This window comes from Nylanderia fulva, unplaced genomic scaffold (assembly GCF_048542155.1).
Source record: "Nylanderia fulva isolate GAGA-0341 unplaced genomic scaffold, ASM4854215v1 Scaffold15, whole genome shotgun sequence".
In the NCBI taxonomy this organism is placed as follows: Eukaryota; Metazoa; Arthropoda; class Insecta; order Hymenoptera; family Formicidae; genus Nylanderia; species Nylanderia fulva.
The window spans coordinates 4,858,965-4,877,701 of NW_028189730.1; the positions used below are offsets into that span (position 1 = coordinate 4,858,965).

The following is an 18,737-nucleotide window of genomic DNA, read 5'->3' on the forward strand; positions in this document are numbered from 1 at the left end:
ATGCTAATCAATCACAAATTTTATATAGTAAAATATTAAATAAAAAAGATATTTAAATATTGAACATGTAAGCACATATAATTATAATTAGTTTACATATAATTTTAACATTTTACTAATTCTCATAGTTATACAAACATGATTTATTTATACATATATATTTATTTATTTATAAATTGTATTGGATTAATTACATAATTAATATACATATAATATGATCTGTATATATATATATATATATAATATACATAATATATAATATATATTATTATTTTATATATGCAAACACACACACATATACACGCATATATATATACATATAATAATGACAAATTTAATAATACGTATAAGTATAAATATGTTGGTTGTAAATTTTTATAATATTTAAATGAAAATTCGTTATTTATATTCGTACAAAAAACCAGAAAAGTACAAAAAATTACTGATATAGTAATACTTTTTCTATAATATATTATTGTTATACCAGTAATTTTTTTATATTCTGGTAGTTTTTTTGTAAGGGTACACACGTTTATACAATACATGTGTATGTGTATGTGCGTAAACATTTTTTTTTATTAATTCAAAGAAAAAATTAAAAACAAGTCAATATGTAATTCAAAATTTATAGATAGTGCATTTATTATTTAACAAACAAATTTATATATATTTTTTTTATATTTATACAATTTTATTTTTATTTTATATCTAACAATACAGTTTATAGTAATTATTATATAGCTAGTAATAATAAAACTATATATACTAGTATAATAAAGCAATAAAATATAAATAGTACATTATATAAAAATTATTAATATGAAGTATATCCACGCACACAATGTAAAGCTGCAATTTTTTTACATTTACCAATAGAAAATACTATCAAAATACCGTTTTTGTTTTTCGATTTGACTGTTGCGAATTGATATCTTGCTTTCAATTTTGCCAGAAGTCTGCGTTATAATATCCTAATATATATAAACAGAGATTTGCACATAAAATCAATATATACTTTTCATATAATAAACAAAACAAATATAAAATTAATAATTAGAAATTAATAAAATGGAACAATATTTCATCTTTTTCGTTTTTTATAATAATATTTTTCAAATTTACCCTTTCTTCCTTTTTAACAAATATGTCTCTATAGTATTTCAACCATTGAACGTATCTGTTTATTTCCTAAAATGTATTATTTTTGACATTATTAATAAACAACGTTAATATAACATTATCAAAATGATTTAACATTATGAAATAACAATATTGTATTCTTATCACATTTTGTATATACATACATATATAAACATGTAAAATTTTTACCTGAGTTTGATTTACGGAATATACATTATTAATGATAATAATAAATGCTGCAGGTATATCAACATGTCTAAAAACAAAAAAACAAATACATATAATACACATAATAAATTTTTGTAGAAAATATTTATAAAAATATATTAAATTACTTTGGTTTTAAGTCCAAAAAATTATTTAATATGTACCGCAGTAAAATGCGATTCTTTGCATGCTTTGTAATAATATGTAAGAAACTAAAAAGAAGATATTGAATTTCTCGTTTTTTAAAAGCTTTAATTTTTGAATAGTGTTTAATTATATCTGCATCTTCAGAGCAGGTCAAGTATTCTATAAATTTAGGGTCAAATGTATCACGATCATAATCTATACCATATCCTATACTATACACTAATCCCCAAGTCTCTATGTTGTTAGTTATCATCAAACCGTTACAATATGTCCATTTCTTCCACCATGGCAAAAGTCTAAAACGTATAAAAAAATTAAATTTTCTTATTAAAAATTAGCATATGAATCTTTTGATCAAATCATTTAAACATTGTAGGCGATATCTTCAAAAGAAATTTATTAAGAAAGTCTACAAATATATAACAATAGTTACTTGTGTTTTTTAGGATCTTGGATATGTTGTTCTAATTTATCGTTGGCTTTTTTCTTACATGTCGGGCTATCGAGAAAACATGCCCATCTTGCAGCTTCTTGTCGTAAACATATTCTAAGTTCGTCTGTATCATCAATTTCTTCATATTTGATTATTTCAAGTACCTTGTATAATGAGTATCTTACTATATACTAAAAATTGTTAAATATATATTTATTTGTTTATATTATAAATGTATTTAAAAATTATTATATTTTTTAATAGATTCTTCTAATTTTCTCTATGAAAAAAACATACATGCAACTCTTATAGACGCTAACGTTATCTATTCACGTACATATGTACGTGCAAATATACGTATGTATTATACACGTACGCAAAAATATGGTTTAACTTGTGCGAAATGTTTTATAATATTTAATAGATATCAAAATTTCATAACTATTTATGAATCATATTTTATTTTTAAATAAGATATAAAATATATCTTTTTGAAATATATAATTAAATTTTTCTAAAATATATTAATATATATATGTTCAATTTTTTTTTAATTACAACATGTAATATTAATATAAAGCCAATATAATTGCATTCATTGACAAAGATTTTAAGCACTTTCCTATATATCCAATAACAATGTTATATGCTAATATTTGGAGTAATAAAAATCATAAATTATTCGGACAGTTCTTCGAGTGAGTGATGATTCAAATTTAATTTGTTTGCACATTTGTTTACGACGTAATAGTATGTAAATTTTTATCATTGATGGACATATTTTTCTAAATTGTAATCAATGGGTGTAGATGCAAATATTTAAAATATAATATTTTTTATTGAAATTTATTAATATTTACCGTAATATTTTCAACTATTGTTTTCCATGAAAAAGTACCGTACATATATTCCATAGCTTTAAACATAGGATACCATGCCACATAATCTCTTTCTCGATGCAAATACACTATGAGATCCCAGAAAATGTGGGAGTTGAGTTGGCCTGCTATTATTAAATGAAATGCATCATCGATAATTTGGGCACGATTAAGAACATGAATTTTCGTGTAATCATCAGAGTTTAGATAATGTGAAATTCTTCGCCAATTCTCATCATCATAATTAACGCGATAATATCCTGTCGAATAGTAAATAAATTTTATCAATTCTGATAGTTTTGAATAATTTTATCATTAATATTTAATATTTTCAAACTTATTTTTTAATTATTTTCAAACTTCAATTTTTGTTTTATACTTTTGTTTACATATGTAAATTATAAATTGAAAACATATCAAAAATTTTATATATATATATAAATAAAATACTATTATATATAAAAAAAGTAATTATAAAAATGTTATCTTAATACTTCAAATAGAAGAGAAAATAAACTGGGTAAAATATTGTTATATGCCATAAAATAAAATTGATTCTAGTTATGCAAAAATAATATTTAGTTTATGCTAACCAATATAATTTCTGTAACATGTAACGTTACGAAAATTGTAAGTTACCTGCACTTACTATTAATAATTTTTCAAATATAATTCTTTTTTTAATCATTTTTACTATTATTAAAAAAAAATACATTAACATTGAATTGTATTATTTAGAAAACGCCTACCTATCTTAAATGTAATATTATATATATATTATATATATATAATGCAGAAAACTACACAAAACATTTTAAAACTATTATAGTTATATAATGAATATCTCAAATTTTTATAGGACAATGAATAAAATAAATAAGAATATAAAATTATGTCAATTATGTGTGTGTAAAATAAAGGCGAGAAATAAATCATAATAAGTTCATTTGTTCATATTTACCAACTTGTTGTATATTGAATATCACCCAACCATTCTTTTCAAATGGAAATAAGAAATGCTTTGACACGGGTAAAAAATGCATAGTAAAATTGTCAAAATCGGGAGATATTTCCGTAGTATAAGATACAGGAACGTAGCGAATTTTTAATGTGTTACTATATTCTACCCATACTATTGTTTTGCCCATCAACTCATAACTTCGTGCTACTTTAATAAGAGGACAATGCTTTTCCGAAGCCCAATCTTCCATTCTCACTAGTTGTACACGCGTATCTTTATCTATTATTGCAGTAAGATGCGCCGAGCTTGAAAAATGTGATATCCTAAATTCAAAAAGTATAATGTATAAAAATATGTTAAAATTTTGTCTGTATTATGTTAATATTATAAAACAATTTATTAAATACTAAGAAGCAAAATATACATATATTGCACACTTTCTATGTATTTATATATTTATATATATCTTATATCTATATTTTGATAATAAAGAATACAACATAATTTTAAATAAAATTTAATAATTTTATTTAAATTTTTACGCATTATTAACATTAATACAGATTATATTTTAGCAAAGTATTGAGATTGTATAAACTGATTAAATAAAAAAATAAAACAAATAAGAAGTTGAAGACAAAACAAAAATATGAAAAATAATATAAAGGAGATCGATTTTTATAAAAAGATAATAAAAATAGAGAAAGTAATGGAAAATAGATGTAAGTGTTACATATTTAAAAACCTGTTAAATATTAGAAAACCAATGTAACACAAAGTGCAATTTAAAAAAATAGATATAAAAATTATAGACAATATAAAGAAATAAAAGAAATAATAAAAAAAAATAATTTTTTTAAATAATTTATATGATTTTCTATAATTTTTATATTTGTTTTTTTAAATTGCACTTTGTGCACACTAATAATTCATAAAACAAAACTGAAACAATAAATATGTATTTGAAAATGTGATAACGATAAAACAATAATTACTTTCTGCAGAATCAATTTTCATAGGAAAAGTAAGGAAATTAAAAATAATTCTAGTAGAAGATGCAGAAAAAAGCGGAATTATAACACTAAGAAAAAAACATTATAAAATAATATCAGAAAAAACAAGAGAAGATAAGGGACATTATATAAAACTTCTATTATTATAAAATATTAATGTTGTACAATTGTAATTTTTTCATATTATATTCCATATATATTGTATTACTCACTTGTCATAAAGGCTCATGAATTTCAACCACGTTCCTTCTGCGAGTAAGTGTTCCATCATGCGCAGTATAAAAGGTGCTACGATTTACATCAAAATTATGAATTAGATATATTATAAATATATATTTACTGTAATGGTTACTTGTAAACATAGTGATTATTTAAATTAATATTATATATGTGTACAAAGTAGTAATCGCGTAAGAATGAAATATTTGTTATAGCAGCATCGTTTATTATTTTATTTTATAAATACATTTTTTGTTAATATCTACGAAGATAGCAAAATTTTAAAGGATTATTCAATTAATTCCCTCTACCTACATACGATATGTGCGGCTATTATCGGACACCTTGTATGTGCGTGTGCGTGGGCGTGCGCGCGCGATATGTTTACTTGTATAAATATAATATTTATTTAAAATCCAGATAAAGAGAGAATTAATTATCTTTTAATTTTACACATATTTAAAAATTTTAACGGTAAAAAATTTACGCGGACTATTTTATTATATTAGGTATACCTCTGATAAAATCGGGAATTTCCAATGAACTGTTAACTTGTAAAGCAGAATTCCACATATAATAATCACCATCTAAATTAAAAGAGTAGTGTTGACTTTGAACTACAAATAAATTTCCTATTCGAGAATCAGGATAAATCTATAGAAAAAAATAATTAAGATATTGATATAATCGTTTTGAAGATACTTGCATTCAATACAAATAGATACTAATATTATTACAGTTACTTTATTGTTGTAACAAAACACTTTCTCATTTTGAAAAACATACATTAACAAATATATTACGCACATTAATAAATATAATGAATAAATATAATAATGTATAATCTAAAATTTTATATTAATATTAACAAATATTACATATTTTTTAAATTATTGTCTCATAGTGTTATATGCAGATTTCTCTTTATCAAATTTATTTCAATAAATACCATGTGTAATGGTTCTTGATTAATTTATTTCAATTTATATTACAATTATATTTTAAAAATATTTAATAAAGTGGTGTTAAAAAATAAAAATTTTTAATAAATTAAATTATAATTGTATATGCATGTAAAGATGTGAAAATAATATTTTCTAAAAAACAGTTCATTATTTTAAATAATGCTAAATATGTTTTCAAGACAATTCACAAACAATGCATATAAATTTTGAAAAAAGTTTGATATAATAAAATCTTGCAATATGAATGCTTCAGTATTACATCGTTTGCGAGAAGATGAGAGCGAGATAGTGTTGAAAATATTTAGAATAACATACCATATTAACAGCATTCGTTGCAAACAATGCACTAAAACCTTTTTTCATCAAACAATTCGACATTAACAGACTATTCAACAGGATATTAAACCATTCCTGTATCACTTTACGTCCTACTAATTGAGCTACTTCGATTTTGCGAGTAATAGGATATAATTTTTTATCGTAGAAGATATCTGTTTCCCTGTAAATTATATTTAAATGTAAAGACTCAGAAATTTTATAAAAAATAACACTTTATTTTTGTTAGAATATTTTAATTTAATTGATGTATATGTACGATTTACAAACTTATAAGTACAAATAAACAAATCAATATAAATCGTACCAAATAACATTTATTTATTTTCTAATTTACAATATCTAACATTTATAAATTTGTGTTAATATGTATATATTGTTGACAAAGCACAATAGTTTGAAATAAATAAAAAAATGTCATTCCTTTATAGCTTTATTGCAGTTTTAATATCTACCTTAAAGGGTACGATTTGACATACATACATTATCTTTTATGTACGTATTAAAACGATATACTTTAACTTTGTAATAATATGAATATACTTAATTCTACTAAAATCGTTTTTGCAATTCCTTATACTTTCGAACGTTTACAGAAACAAAAGTTATACTTGTTTTTAAATATTTCAATTTTGCATACTAATATAATTTTATTTTTAATGTAACTTTAAGCACTTGTACTCACTTATATAAAACAAGTCCAAAATCTGTTATGCCATTGTCATGGAAATTGGGAATTGCAACATGCGTCACCTTCAATATTTGCTTCGAACGTAAATTCCATTCATTTTTAAGCAACAACGTGATATTTTCAGCAAAATGTTTTGCAAATTTCATGTGAAACTCATATTCGTTACTGCACCATATTTCAATGTTTCGATTGTCATAATCAATACGTGATAGGAAATTAGACACAATCATTCTTACAAGATAAGGCGACATTGCAGATGTGGTAGCGAAGTGTGTCCATAACACTTTGTACTCATTTTCTTCCTCATTTTGCAATGGCATATTTGATAAAGCCGTACATTGATTACATCCTATAGATATGTTAAAGGTTGCTTCTAACAATAAATTCTGTTCATCCCAGCATGAAAGCTTTCGTCGAGGGCATATTATATGGAAATGAATAGCAGCTACCCAACTATTCATTTCATAAAGGAAAAATTAATGAAACATTTTTAGCAAGCATAAACATATTGGGAATTAAAAAACGTATAAATATAATATGTAATAATATGCATTAAAGATAAAGATTGAACGTCTTTATATTTAAATTCCATGATATATAATAATTTTTGAAACATTTAATACATAAATAAAATATATTAATTACAACGTTTTATGTAATTGCACATTGTCCTTTTTTAATAAACATATATTATTTACTTACGCAATTTTTCCTTTTACGTCGTAAATTCTAAAAACTTCATCAGCAATACCATGATATTTAATATTTAAAATGTAATTTCCTGGTGATAACTCAGCCATTAACAAAATATTAATTGTGTCTTCTACAATATTATATGTCAGTTTATAAACTGTATCTTTATAAACTATATCTTTATCATACTCATGATATTTTTTTCCATTTGTAAATAAAACTATATCTTGAATATTTAATTTTTCTAATTGTAAATATATGTTTTTCGTTAGGTTAAGTATGCTTATGCTGATATTGTATTCTCCATAGAAAATATGTCCTTCAATATATGTTATAAGCTTGATATCATAATGGATCGGTTTTATATATTCTGATGGTTGGTAGCATAAAGATGATTCATTACAAATAGAAGCCGTCTCAGGGATAAACATTAATCCGCTACTTATTAATAATAGTTTTAGAAATATCATTATGTCGGGAAAAGAATATTTATTTTAGATCTGCTAAACAAAAGATAAATAGAGAAATTAAATATAGTTTTGATGTCTTTTTCAAATCACTAGACGACTCAAGAGCGCCTCGCGCAAGTGATATTATTTCTATTAATTATTTTACAACTGTTAAATTGTTAGTTTTCGCGATGGCAGTTGTTTGATGCTATTAATGTAACATATAGGCTGCGTTCGCTTTGAGGTTTTCAGCACTATAAGCATTTTCTGTCTTTGATGTGCACAAGAAAATAAATCCAAGAAAATAATTTAAATGCAAAACGTATTATAATTATTAAATAAAAGCCATCCTAGTTAATGAAATATTTAATATTATATGGTAAGGATAAAATTTATGTGCAAATTTCTATTTGCACAATTCCTTTTTCTAATGAATTTATAGGTGTGTGTGTGTGAGTGTATTTCAATTTTGCATATATTGTAATTGACAGCAATATGAAAGAAATAAATTGACAAAAAATTATTACATGATCAAAAAATAATATACATTTAAAATCTATAAAATTTAGAAAATAAGTTATTAGAATATAAAGATTCATAGAACATAAAGTTAGTTGTCTGAAACAAATTACATTTATAAACGCAAGACCCGTTATTTTTACGTACATAAGAACCTGTGTGTTTATTCGAAATAAGAAGAAGACCGTAAGGATAAGAAAGACTGAGCAGCGGTGACAAAGGCAATAAGAGAGGGAGAAAGAGAAACAGAGAAAGAGAGAGAAAGAGAGCACATGTATATTATTATTTTCCTTTAGAAGTCCGTGTTGTTTCTCTTCTTAAATTGTGTAAATTATGAACTCCAAAAATCACCGATAATAAAACCAACGTAAAATCAATTTTAAATTGTATAAATTATAAACTTGATAATAAAAATTATATACATATATACAAGATGTCCCAGTACTGGCAATGAAGCTATTAATAGCAGATACCTGATATCATTTTTTAGTCAATTTTTCTTATAATGAAATTGTCGAAGTACTAATAAATTTATAGTTATAAGCTATTAAAAATAAATGGTTTCTCGCAAACTAATCCTTGTGGAAATGAAATATTAACAAAATCACATTTGTCATTAAATTTGAAGTAAGGTTTACTGTTAACAGAACTTTAAATTAAGACTTAATATAAAAGATACATGATAGCAAATTTGAGAACATGCAAATATAATGATTGCTTTCCTTTCGACATTCTCACAGAAGAAATATCGACTCCAAATGATCCTTGGAATCTACTATTAACAGATTTATTACTAGTTCTGGAACATTCTGTATATATAATAGGATTTTTGTAGATATTTCAGATTAAAGACATCAAAATAGATGTGGAGTTAACAATTGCATGAAATATATAATATTATGAATTTTTCATTCGATTGACAATTAGTAGATTAATAATTTTTTAAAATTGAAAATTTTTCAATATTCTGTTAGGCTGTAAGATTAAACTTTTTGTAGATAAATATATACAATTATAAATTTTTTCAACTTATTCTGACTTACTCTATATTTCGGAACAGTATAATTGCAAAAATACGTTGATAAAAATTATATTTTTAAACAACTAATTGCTACAAATTAATACTCTAGCATCACACAATGTTGGAAGAATATAATATATTTATATACACACACTATATTACAAGTATTATATCTACCACGATATGGCTCGAAAGACCATGAAATACTGTCTGATTCTCTCAACATTTCATCATAAATATGATGTGTTTTGTGGACAAATATATATATTTTTACATTTTTAACTTATTTTGACTTACCCTTTATTTCGAAACAATATTTAATTGTAAAAGTATATATATATTAATAAAAATTTTATTTATTTAACAATTAGCTGCAACAAATTAATACTAGCCGCACGCAATGTTGGAAGAATATAATATATTCACACACGCTTTATTAAAAGTATTATATCTACCACGATGTGGTTCGACCGACTACGAAATACTGACTGATTCTTTGTACGTGTCATCATGGCAAACATGATGTGTTTGGTCAACAAAACATGTATATATATATATATATATATATGTATATATAAATATACAAAGTGTCCAATAATTAAGGGACCAATGATTAAGGGCGCATTCTCTGGCCAATTTGGAGACGATTTTTCCTTAGAAAAATGTTGAGAATGTTGAGATTTTTTAGTCATAAGCGATTGAATAAAATGGGTTTTTTGAAAACTAAACATTTTGAAGTTAAGAGTTTAACTGAAATACATTTTTCAGTTAATTACAGGTAAAGTTTATTATAATAAAATTTTAATTTGAGGCTTAGTTATAAAGATACATAATGACAAATATTGAAAAGTTGTAAAAAATAATGACCTTTTTCGACATTTTCGCTGAGAAAAAATCGTTCCCAAATTGACCATAAAATCCATTTGTAATTGTTGGTCCATTAGTTATATATATACAGGGTGTCCGGTAACTAAACACCCTGTATATATATATATATATATATATATATATATATATCAGTCACATTTACCATAAAGAATATTACAATTAATCTTAATACTAAAATATATGTATAATATAAAAAATATTAATATTCTATATTTAAATAATTTGAATCACATTTCGATTACTATTTCTTCTTAATTGTCTCTGCGTATTCTTCCGGATTCCTCGCAAGCATCATTTTTTCTGTAGAAAACCAACCTCTATATCAGGAATTGTTTTCGTTGACCATTGACTTGGACAATTAACATCTAACCTGGATTGAAAGTTAGCACATCATTTCACATTTTCCAAATTTGAACAATAAAGTTCTACAGGTTTCGATGAATTCTATAATTCTGTAGCACAGTTCCGACTGTAGGTTGCCACTAAATATATATATTTTTAAACATAAAAACTTGAATTTTTGAATATCGCATATTATGAGCTGGCCGTATTTCGAACATTTTATTTATTGCATAATAATTCTCGTACAATTCTGTACGAAAACTAATTATAAGAATAAAAGCGCAAGCTTCAAAATGTGGGAATACGTCCTTTAAATGGTCCTCAGTTCGATAATAAAAAATTTTAATATTTTTAAAGCTCGTTTTTTAATTTTTTAATTAGTTAGAGTCATTTAAAGCGATAATTTAATTTGTCTATAAATTTTTAGGGTTACATAATTGTCTAAAATGTTTTAAATATTTAAATAGACAGCACCACTTTGGATAATTAATGTACGTGCCCAAAACTGTACAAAAATTATTTTACAATAAATAAAATGCTCGAAATACGGCCACTCTATCATATATTGGAAAATTCGAGTTTCTATAGTTAAATATATATTTAGTGGCAGCCTACAATTGGAACTATGCTATAGAACTATAGAGCACGTCGAAAACTATAAAATTTTATTTTCCAAAATTAAACAATGAAATTTTATAGGTTTCGATGAGCATTAACGTTATTACGTTACTGAAAAATTACTACTCTATTATGCCTTACAGAAAAAAATGGTATAGGACTTTTCGACTCAGTTCACGATGAACATTGTTATATAAATAGTAGACGCCAATAAGGTAACACCCTGTATATTATATATTTATTGTATCATATCCGCTGTCGCAGATAAGGAACGAACGATGCAATTATTGCACTACGTTTCTTTGTGATCGAACCACAGTCGAGAGCACTACGAAGAACGAGTGATACATATTGTCTTCAATCAGTTTATATTGTGAATATTTAATTAATGTGCAAATGTGCATCACCATCAACAGCAAACATAAAAAAATAATAATACAGTTTTACTTTTCATCAACGTCATCAAATTCTTTCGTCAATGGCTGTGTTGATTTTCAGTACTAACTTTCGTCAACGGCTATATATTTTCAGTACTGGCAATAATATTAATCCTCAGTTACCTCTCTGGGTTACGTTAACCCATATCAAAAATAATTTTTTCAAAATTTTAGAGGATTACTTTTCATTTTTTCTTAAATATCTTAAGTCGTAGAAATCTGGTAATATTTATACCGATATATTCTTTTTTTTTTACTGTCTGGCGTATCGATTGTAAAAAAATACTTTAAAATAGCTTTATTAGATCCAGAAATAAAGACAAAAGAAAACTCTAAGTGACTCTAACCCATAAGTGGTGAAATAGGATAGCCAAAAATGAGTGGTAACTGAGGTTTAAAACACAGAAACTGCGCCGGAAAAAAATCGCGTTATCAACGTGTCGACGTCGGAAAAATCACTTTGTATCTGAGAAGACGAAGACGTGCAAGAAAGAAATTCAATGACAAGCGTAAACAAAAAAGGGTAAATCTTTTTTTTTTTATGCGTTTTTGCGCATATAAGTTTCCTGCACGGCAATGTCGAAATAATCGCAGATGTCGGCCGGCAAAATATAATACCGCAAGTAGAAAACAGGATATAAACATACGCGACATAAAATACATAATTAATTAAAGTTAAAGTGAACAATAAATAAACTAAAAGTTATCAACTATTCGTAGAGAGATCCTGAAGGAAGAGAAAAGAAATGTGCCATGCGAGGCGCCATACGATCTCGCGAAGAAACTGTATTCTCCGGAATTCAGAAACTTGCCAATTTTGAGCCTATTAAAGCACGAATTTATCATGAAAATTCGTATGGTTATGGTATACGGTATGATATTTATCTCCTTTTTTTCTTTCTTTTTATTATTATATTGTTTCTTTTTTCATTCATGATTATATTCATGATTATATTCATGATTTTATTCATGATTTTTTATTCATGATTTTATTTATATTGTTACTTATATTATGGTGTTATAAACAGGTGATTGTGGCAACAAACCACTAATTGTGAAAAAGGACAAGATTGTGCACGCTTTAGATTTTAATGGAAAGTATTATAAATATTTCAACTCTGGTGATACACATATTAGTTTCTATCCAAAAATAATATTATATCGATATGAATTCTCTTTTATAACGATATGACAGTATAAAATTAATATTCACAAAGCTATCATAGAGAGAATATTAACATACATACATCTCCATATGTATATATAATTTAATTTAATGTGCATATATAAGCTTTTCAGATATATTAATTCTTTTCCGATTTCAGTATAACGGATTTCTATATCTTTTTCGAAAATGTTGCAACACTGTTGTACAAATTTTATTTTGCTAAAATAGAATCGACATTTATTATTAAAGAATATTAAGGAACGATATATAATAGAGACAAATAAAATAATAATTTAATTTGTTAATATTAAAACTTATCGCGTTGATTGGAAGAAACACATTTTAGACGCGAATTTATTGAAAACGTCAATTTAATGATAAAAATTTTTTATCTTCTATCTATGCTTATATTTCTTTCAAATGTAATTGCTAAAATTAATTAAATATAACTAAGTTAATATTCCGATTTTGCAGTATTTTTATGTCTATTAAAAACATTAATAATAAGCACCGAATTAGATTGCACAATTTGAAAGTTATGTAACATAATTTAATAAATATTAATATTAAGATTAATATTTTATTTAAATAACTTTATTGAAATTAAAATGAGGATTTACAGAAAAGAGGAGTAAAATGGTTAGGGCTAGAGAGGGAGAAAGAGAGAGAGGGAGATTGTGTTATGTGATTTATTGTAAACTAAAAAAGCTAATCAATCACAAATTTGATATAGTAACATATTAAATGTAAAAGATATTTAAATATTGAACATATAAGCACATTTAATTATAATTAGTTTACATATAATTTTAACATCTTACTAATTCTTATAGTTATACAAACATGTTTTTTATATATATATATACATATATAATTATTTATTTATATATTATATTGTATTAATTAATAAAGAAAATTATTAATATGAAGTATATCCTCGTACACAATGCAAAGCTGCAACTATTTTACGTTTTAGTATTTTCTATTAATAATAGAAAATACTATCAAAATACTGTCTTTGTCTTTTGATTTGATTGTTGCGAATTGATATCTTGCTTTCAATTTGTTGAAATTCTGCGTTATGATATCCTAATATATATAAACAAAGATTTGCATAATGTAATCAATATATACTCTTTATATAAGAAACATAACGAATATAAAATTCATATTCAGAAATTAATAAAATAGAACAATATTTCGTTTTCTTTCGCTTGCCAAAATAATATTTTTTAAATTTATCTTTGTTTCCATATCAATATTTTTGTAGTACATTGTCCTTCAACCGTTGAACGTAACTGTTTATTTCCTAAAATGTATTATTATTTAATATTACTAATAAACAATGTTGTTGTAACATTATCAAAATTATTTAACATTAAATAATAATTATTAATATTGTATTCTTAACACATTTTGTATATACATACATATATAAACATGTGAATTTTTTACCTGAGTTCGATATACGGAATATACGTTATTAATAATAATAATTATTGCTGCAGTGATATGAACATGTCTAAAAACGAAAAAACAAATATACATATATATATGCATATACATATACATGCATATATACATATATATAAAAATCACATAATAAATTTTTGTAGAAAATATTTATAAAAATATGTCAAATTACTTTGGTTTTACGTCCAAAAGATCATTTAATATGAAAAACAGTGTAGTTTGATCGTTAGCATGCCTCGTAATAATATGTAAGAGACTGTATGTAAGAACATATTGATTTTCTCGTTCTGTAATAGATTTAAATCGTAAATAGTCTCTAGTCATATAAGCATTATCAGGGCAAGATAAATATTGTATAAATTTAGGATTAAATTTTTTATATCCTATATCATACACTAATCGCCAAATCGTTTTGTTGTTAGTTATCATCAAACCGTTACAATATGTCCATTCTTGCCACCATGGCAAAAGTCTATAGCATAATAAAAAATTAAATTTTCTTATTAAAGATTATCATATGGATCTCTCGATCAAATCGTTTAAACATTGTAGGCGATACATACAAGAGAATTTGATTATGTAGGGAAGGCTAAATATATATAATAAAATTTACTTGTGTTTTGTATGATCTTGGAGATGATGTACTAATTTATTTTTCGCTTCTCTCATACAAAAATAGTCACCGAGAAAACATGCCCATCTTGCAGCTTCTTGTCGTAAACATATTCTAAGTTCGTCTGTATCATCAATTTCTTCATATTTGATTTTTTTAAGTACCATGTATAATGCGTGCTTTATTCTAAACTAAAAATTGTTAAATACATATTTATTTGTTTATATTATAAATGTATTTAAAATATATCATATTTTTTTATTATTTTCCAATAGATTATTAAAATTTTCTCGATGAAATAAACATACATACAAATTCACTTATAGACGCTAACGTTTATCTATTCACGTACATATGCACTTGCAAATATACGTATGTATTATACACGTACGCAAACATACGGTTTAACTTGTGCGAAATGTTTTATATTTAATAGATATTAAAGTTTCATAATTATTTTATAATCATATTTTATTTTTAAATAAGGATAAATAATATATTATTTGAAATATATAATTAATGTTTTCCAATTACATATATGTTTAATTGTTTTTAATTACAACGTGTAATATTGATATAAACCCAATATAATTGCATTCATTGACAAAGATTTTAAGCATTTTGCTATATATCCAATAACAATGTTATATGCCAATATTTAGAGTAATGAAAATCAGACTTTTCGGACAGTTCTTCGGGTGAGTGATTATTCAAACTGAATTTGTTTATACATTTGTTTGCGACGCAAAAGTATGTAAATTTTTATCATTAATGAACATATTTTTCTAATTTGTGATCAATGAGGAAATGCAGATATTTAAAATGTAATATTTTCATTGAAATTTATTAATATTTACCGTAACATTTCCAACCATTTTTTTCCATGGAAAAGTACCATACATGTATTCAATAGCTTTAAACATAGGATACCATGCCACATAATCTTCTTCTCGATGCAAATATTTTATGAGATCCCAGAATATATGGCAGTTAAGTTGGCCTGCTATCATTAAATGAAATGCATCATCGATAATTTGGGCACGATTAAGAACATGAATTTTCATGTAATTATCAGAGTTTAGATAATTTGAAATTCTTCGCCAATTGTCATCATCATAGTCAACGCGATAATATCCTGTCAAATAGAAAATAAATTTTATTAACTTTTGTTTTTAATAATTTTATAATTAATATTTAATATTTTTAAACCTATTTTTTAATTATTTTTAAATCAACTCAATTTTCGTTTTATATTTTGTTTATATAAATTATAAATTAAAAACATATCGAAAATTTTATACATATAAATAAAATGCAAATACATATAAAAAAATAAGAACGTAGATATTTGAGAATCGCCAGACAGAATTTAAAAAATGTAAGAATCTTCTCTCGACCGTACTGGCAAATATTATTTATTCAATCACAACGTTTCGACTTTTTTTTTGAGTCTTTATCAAGTGATCTAGATATACATAGACAGAGATTAATACAATAAAAAACAAAATTACTTTACTAACAATATTACAAAATGATAAAAAGAAGCGAAACTTACTTGTAAAAATAAAAATAAAATTATAATTTTAAGATGTCAAGAACGAACTTAGTGTCGGTTTGACAACACGTCAAGACTGCTAGACGAATTATTGGAGACTAAACGACCTTTATTATTTTGTCGTAGATATTACTTAGATTGTCGATATCCTTTTGTAAATTAATAGCGTTATTATTTTTCTTAATAAAAAACATTTCAGCGATTTCTCGTTTTCTTACGTGTTTTTCACTGTGCAAAATAACAGGCGAAGTCCAGTCAAAATCGTGATTGAATACAATTTTATGTTTGCTGATAACTGATAAATTACTCGAATGCATTTTGATGTTGCTGAAATGTTCCTTTACACGTGTACAAAGATGTCTCTTTGTTTGTCCGATGTATGACACGTTGCAATCCTTACAATTAATTTTGTAAACTACTTCAGTTTTTTTATCATGATAAATATGATGTGTTAGGGCAACAAAACTTTTGAGATCGTTTATATATGTTTATGTTTGTGTGTGTGTGTGTGGAGGCATTTGTGTATAACTGTTGTCTTAATTAAACATATTCAAATTTTGCCCAATTTATCAAATAAATATGCATTATTTACAAATTTATATTACTTATTTCAAAAAACATGGTCGCAAAAAATATGGTCTAATATCTCGTAATATACTGCTCATCGCTTCCGATAATTTTATCTTAATAAATTGTCTGAATTATATAATTGTAATAATTATCTCACAATAATTTATAATAATTTTGTTTATCTTATTCATATTAACTATTTTTAATGAAAATTAACATCCACGATTTTTTTCTTTGTACAGTATTCTATTTAGTGTCAGACTTACTTAATTATCAATTAAAGTATTAAATTAGTCACGGATTTCTTTCTATAAAAGAAATGCAAAGTTAATTACATATATGATCTTCAACACACAACAAAAATATTAATATTTGATTCTTCTTTCTTGTTAAAGTTATTCTACTAAATGTCAGCACAGCTTCGAGATTATTTTAAGTATTAAAATACACATAGATATTTTTTATAAAAAATAAAAAATACGACAAATTTTAGAAAGCAGAATTCTAATTATCTAGAACTAAAAGAATAATTAAAAGTGTTTATTATAATATTTATTATTTGTTATGTAAATTGCAGTATTTTTAAGTTTTAGAAATAATTTATTCGATATCAAACTTTTGTGAGTTCCAGATTATTACAACACATTACAATTCGTATATATAAAATATTATATTATCAATATTATTTAAAATAATCTGCATTAAATAAAGATGATTTAGAATAAAATTATTCTCTTTATATATTTATACGCGTTTGTGATTCTTTAAAAATCCGTCATACAGTATGATTAAATTATTTTGTATTTGTGAACAAATATACATATATTTTAATATTTTCAACTTATTTTGACTCACCGTTTATATCAAAACAGTATTTAACTGCCAAAGTATATTGTATATTGATAAAAATTATATTTTTTTAACAATTAACTGCAACAAATTAATACTAGCAACACGCAATGTTGTAAGAATATAACTTATTCACACACGCTTTGTTAAAAGAATTATATCTACCACAATGTCGTTCGACAGACTACGAAAGACTGACTGATTGTCTGTACGTGTCATGATGGCCAATATGATGTGTTTGGTCAACAAAACTTGTAAGGTCGTTTATGTATATATATACATATATATATATCAGTCATATTTACCATAAAGAATATTACAATTAATCTTAAAGCTAAAATATATGTATAATTTATAAAATATAAAAAATAATAATATTCTATATTTAAGTAATTTGAATCACATTTTTATTATTATTTTTTCTTGTCTATGCGAATTCTTCCGGATTTTTCGTCAGCACCATTTTTTCTGTAGAGAAACAACCTCTGCATCAGGAATTGTCTTCGTACAAGAAGTTTCGAAACATTTGCACTTGCATTTTTTTTCGTTCGC

General features: G+C 24.3%; 3 protein-coding genes across 4 annotated transcripts; 1 reads left to right on the plus strand and 2 right to left on the minus strand.

Moving 5' to 3' along the window:
• Positions 1–801: 801 nt before the first annotated feature.
• Positions 802–10,142, minus strand: LOC114939135 (aminopeptidase N-like). 2 transcript variants are annotated; one of them, XM_085480562.1, is made up of 13 exons: positions 9,970–10,142; positions 7,693–8,183; positions 6,985–7,443; positions 6,279–6,462; positions 5,514–5,652; positions 4,992–5,067; positions 3,767–4,089; positions 2,788–3,065; positions 1,928–2,118; positions 1,476–1,790; positions 1,330–1,396; positions 1,123–1,188; positions 802–971 (listed from the first exon to the last, which is right to left on the minus strand). In XM_085480562.1, exons 2-13 carry the CDS (start codon positions 8,151–8,153, stop codon positions 867–869), a joined length of 2,664 nt encoding a protein of 887 aa, XP_085336688.1. In that variant the 5' UTR covers positions 8,154–8,183; positions 9,970–10,142; the 3' UTR covers positions 802–866. The 2 variants fall into 2 exon arrangements, with proteins under 2 accessions (XP_085336688.1, XP_085336689.1); XM_085480563.1 differs by having other exon boundaries at positions 7,693–8,186.
• Positions 10,143–11,839: 1,697 nt separating this feature from the next.
• Positions 11,840–13,149, plus strand: LOC114939146 (uncharacterized). Its single transcript, XM_085480594.1, has 3 exons — positions 11,840–12,480; positions 12,678–12,829; positions 12,986–13,149. Exons 1-3 carry the CDS (start codon positions 12,458–12,460, stop codon positions 13,147–13,149), a joined length of 339 nt encoding a protein of 112 aa, XP_085336720.1. The 5' UTR covers positions 11,840–12,457.
• A 765-nt stretch (positions 13,150–13,914) lies between these two features.
• On the minus strand, positions 13,915–18,250 carry LOC114939143 (aminopeptidase N-like). The gene is made up of 6 exons (XM_085480564.1): positions 18,192–18,250; positions 16,069–16,346; positions 15,212–15,402; positions 14,771–15,070; positions 14,581–14,647; positions 13,915–14,434 (listed from the first exon to the last, which is right to left on the minus strand). Exons 2-6 carry the CDS (start codon positions 16,273–16,275, stop codon positions 14,381–14,383), a joined length of 819 nt encoding a protein of 272 aa, XP_085336690.1. The 5' UTR covers positions 16,276–16,346; positions 18,192–18,250; the 3' UTR covers positions 13,915–14,380.
• Between the last annotated feature and the right edge of the window lie 487 nt (positions 18,251–18,737).